Below are 3,316 nucleotides of genomic sequence, written 5' to 3'. Positions count from 1 at the left end.
CAAGAACTAGTGGTGACCCTGCTGTAACTATTCCCAAAACAAGAAAGGAATTTAATGATGCCGACCGGAAAGCCAAAGAGAAGAATTTTCGTGCAAAGAAAATCCTTGTTTGTGGTATTGGTCCTGATGAATACAATAGGATATCGGCATGTCAGTCAGCCAAGAAAATCTGGGAAGCTCTCCAGATAGCTCATGAAGGAACAACACAAGTCAAGAAATCTAAGATCGACATGCTCACAACTGAATACAGGCTCTTCAGGATGAAAGATGATGAATCCATCTAAGATATGCATACTCGCTTCACCTCTATCATTAATGAGCTACACTGGTGAAATTATTCCAAGAAACAAGCTTGTCAGGAAAATCCTTAGTGTGCTACCCAGTTCTTGGGAAAGCAAAGTGAACGCCATTACAGAGGTGAAGGACTTGCAAAAACTGACCATCGATGAACTCCTTGGCAATCTGAGAACATATAAAATGAAGAAAAAGAAGGACAATGAAAGAAGAGAGCCCAAAAGAGAGAAGAACCGGGTCCTCAAGACAGACAACAATGATTCAAGTGGTGAGGATGGTGATACGACTTACTTGATAAGAAGATTTCAGAAGATGGTTCGCAGAAATGGAGGCATTCCAAAAAGGGGGAGTTCTAGCAAGCCAAAAAACTATGACCTCTGTCATAAGTGTGGCAATCCAGGACACTTCATCAAGGACTGTCCCCTCCTAAAGCAGGATCAATTCAAGCACAACACAGACAAAGCAGCCAAGAGGAACCCAATTCCTGATAAACTCTTCAAGAGAAAGAATGTCGCTGACAATGTTGTGAAACAAGCTCTTGCTACATGGGGAGATTCCTTCAGCGAATCTGAAGAAGAAAATGATCATGGTGATAGTTCAATGATGGTAGTAGAAAGTGAAGCAAATGAGTATGACTTAATCATTGCCTTGATGGATCAGTCTGATGATGATGAAGATGACGACGATGATGAGATAAATTTTCTGGATGTTCAGAGAAATCTGAAATCCTATTTGCTAAAAAACTCGTGTCTTTGGAAAATGTGTTAATTGATTCTTATCACAGTCTTATAAATGATAAAGATGCTTTAACAAGGAATTAGGAGAAGCAGAACAGACCAGAGATGACCTAGTAGTCGTTGTAGTTGATTTAAAGGAAACAATTGAGAACCTGAAGAAAGAGAAGGATGCCTTAGATGAAAAAATTGCAAATATAGAACACAAAAGAGATGATCTAATGGTGATTGTGGTAGACCTAAAAGAGACCACTGAGTGTGTAAGAAAAGAAAAAGAATTCTTAACTGAGAGGGTTGCTAACATTGAGCATGAGGGAGATGACCTATTAGTGGTGCTAATGGACTTGAAGGAAATAATTGGGGAACTTAAAATAGAGAGTAGGCCTGAAAATTCTCAAAAGGGAAAGGAAGTTGCAAGTGAGGCACACATTAAGCTTGAAAGTGAGTTATTTTCAGTGAAGTCCAGTTTGTGTGCTGAGCTTGAGAAAAACAAACAACTTCATGAAGAACTAGGAAGAGTGAAGAGTGACCTTGAAAAAATCACTCAAGTGGACCTGGTCCTCTGATGCTATCACTGCCATGTACACCAATAATGGGGAAACAGGCAGGGAATTGGGTTCCAAAGGGAAAAGATTCCTTACAATCCTCATAGAAAGTATGTGACTGTACCCGATAATTGGCTTTGCACTCACTGTGGCAACACTGGGCACTTTAAAGAAAATTGTAAGGCCAGATTTTAGTCACAGTAGAAAAATAAAGTTTTCGCTAAAAAAGTAACTACTGGTAGAGAACCTGATCCCTCATATAAAAAACGCATGATGCCTGCTTAGACCAGAAGATCCCTCATTTACCTCTTTCCTCATTACAAGGGACCCAAGTTTGGGTCCCTAAGTCTAACTCCTGATTTTCTTGTGCAGGGAACAGTGAAAGGAAGCAGCCTACAATTGTACATGGATAACGATTGCTCAGCATATGACTGGAAGTACAAATGATTTTCTTTCACTTAAGGCCCTGCAAGGAGGGAGTGCATCCTTTGGAAATGGCAAGAAAGGACACATTCTGGGAGTTGGAAAGATTGGGAAGTCTCTCTCACACTCAATCAAAAATGTGTCCTACATGAACGGGTTGAAGTACAGCTTGCTAAGTGTTTCCCAGATCTGTGACAAAGGAAACAAGGTGGAATTTGTGTCAAATATATGTACAGCCACAAACCTAGTGACTGGTGAGGTGGTGCTAGTAGCAAAAAGATACAAAAATATCTATGTTGCTGATTTTGAGTCTCTGCAGAATGGTGATCTCAGCTGTCTAAGTGTTGTTGATGATGATGCTGAATTATGGCATAGGAGGTTGGGTCATGCAAGCTTCACGTTGCTGAACAAATTGGTTAAGAAGGACCTGGTTCGTGGTCTGCCCAAATCAAGTTTCAAGGATCACAAAGTATGTGATGCATGTGTAAAAGAAAAGCAAGTCAGATCCTCATTCAAGCCCAAAAGGGAAGTCAGTACCTCAAGGCCACTTAATCTTCTTCACATGGATTTGTGTGGACCCATGAGGGTGGCAAGCAGGGGAGGAAAGAAATATATCTTTGTTATAGTTGACGATTACTCCAGTTTCACCTGGACTCTGTTTCTCAGAACCAAAGATGAAACCATTGAAGTGTTTGTTGCCTTCGTCAAAAAGATTCAAGTGAAGATGGGTAATAATGTAGCTTGCATCAGGTCTGATCGTGGGACAGAGTTCGACAATGCCAAATTTGATGAGTTCTGTACTGAAAATGGTATCACTCACAATTTTTCAGCTCCAAGAACACCTCAACAAAATGGTATTGTGGAGAGGAAGAATAGAACTCTTGAAGACATGGCAAGGACAATGTTGATTGACAGTGGGATTGCAAATAATTTCTGGGCAGAAGCTCTCAATACTACTTGCTACTTGCTGAACAGGTGCATGATCAGGTCCCTTCTGAACAAGACTCCATATGAACTGCTGAATGGAAGGAAGCCCAATCTAACACATCTAAGGACTTTTGGGTGTAAATATTTTGTCCTCAACAATGGAAAGGAAACTCTTGGAAAATTCGATGACAAAAGTTATGAAGGAATCTTTCCTGTAATGTTTTGATGATCTAACAAACTTACTGTCAAGAACTAGATAAGGAACCTGTTACACATTCTCAAGACCTTAAGATCAAAAGGTTCCAGCTTGGGATATGGTTCAACTCTTCAGAGTTAAAGGAACAACAGAGGGAACAGATAGCTACCGTTTCCCGAGGAAACTGCACAAGTCAA

At 40.4% G+C, this 3,316-nt stretch overlaps 1 protein-coding gene across 1 annotated transcript; it reads left to right on the top strand.

Moving 5' to 3' along the window:
• Positions 1-315: 315 nt before the first annotated feature.
• Positions 316-2,967, top strand: LOC142167902 (uncharacterized). Its single transcript, XM_075228371.1, has 6 exons — positions 316-953; positions 1,096-1,445; positions 1,946-1,974; positions 2,037-2,374; positions 2,663-2,805; positions 2,912-2,967. Exons 1-6 carry the CDS (start codon positions 316-318, stop codon positions 2,965-2,967), a joined length of 1,554 nt encoding a protein of 517 aa, XP_075084472.1.
• The last annotated feature ends 349 nt before the right edge of the window (positions 2,968-3,316 follow it).

Source organism: Nicotiana tabacum, chromosome 2 (assembly GCF_000715075.1).
Source record: "Nicotiana tabacum cultivar K326 chromosome 2, ASM71507v2, whole genome shotgun sequence".
Taxonomy (NCBI): domain Eukaryota; kingdom Viridiplantae; phylum Streptophyta; class Magnoliopsida; order Solanales; family Solanaceae; genus Nicotiana; species Nicotiana tabacum.
The sequence above is the reverse complement of the archived record's forward strand: the minus strand, read 5'-3'. Positions and strand labels throughout refer to the sequence as shown.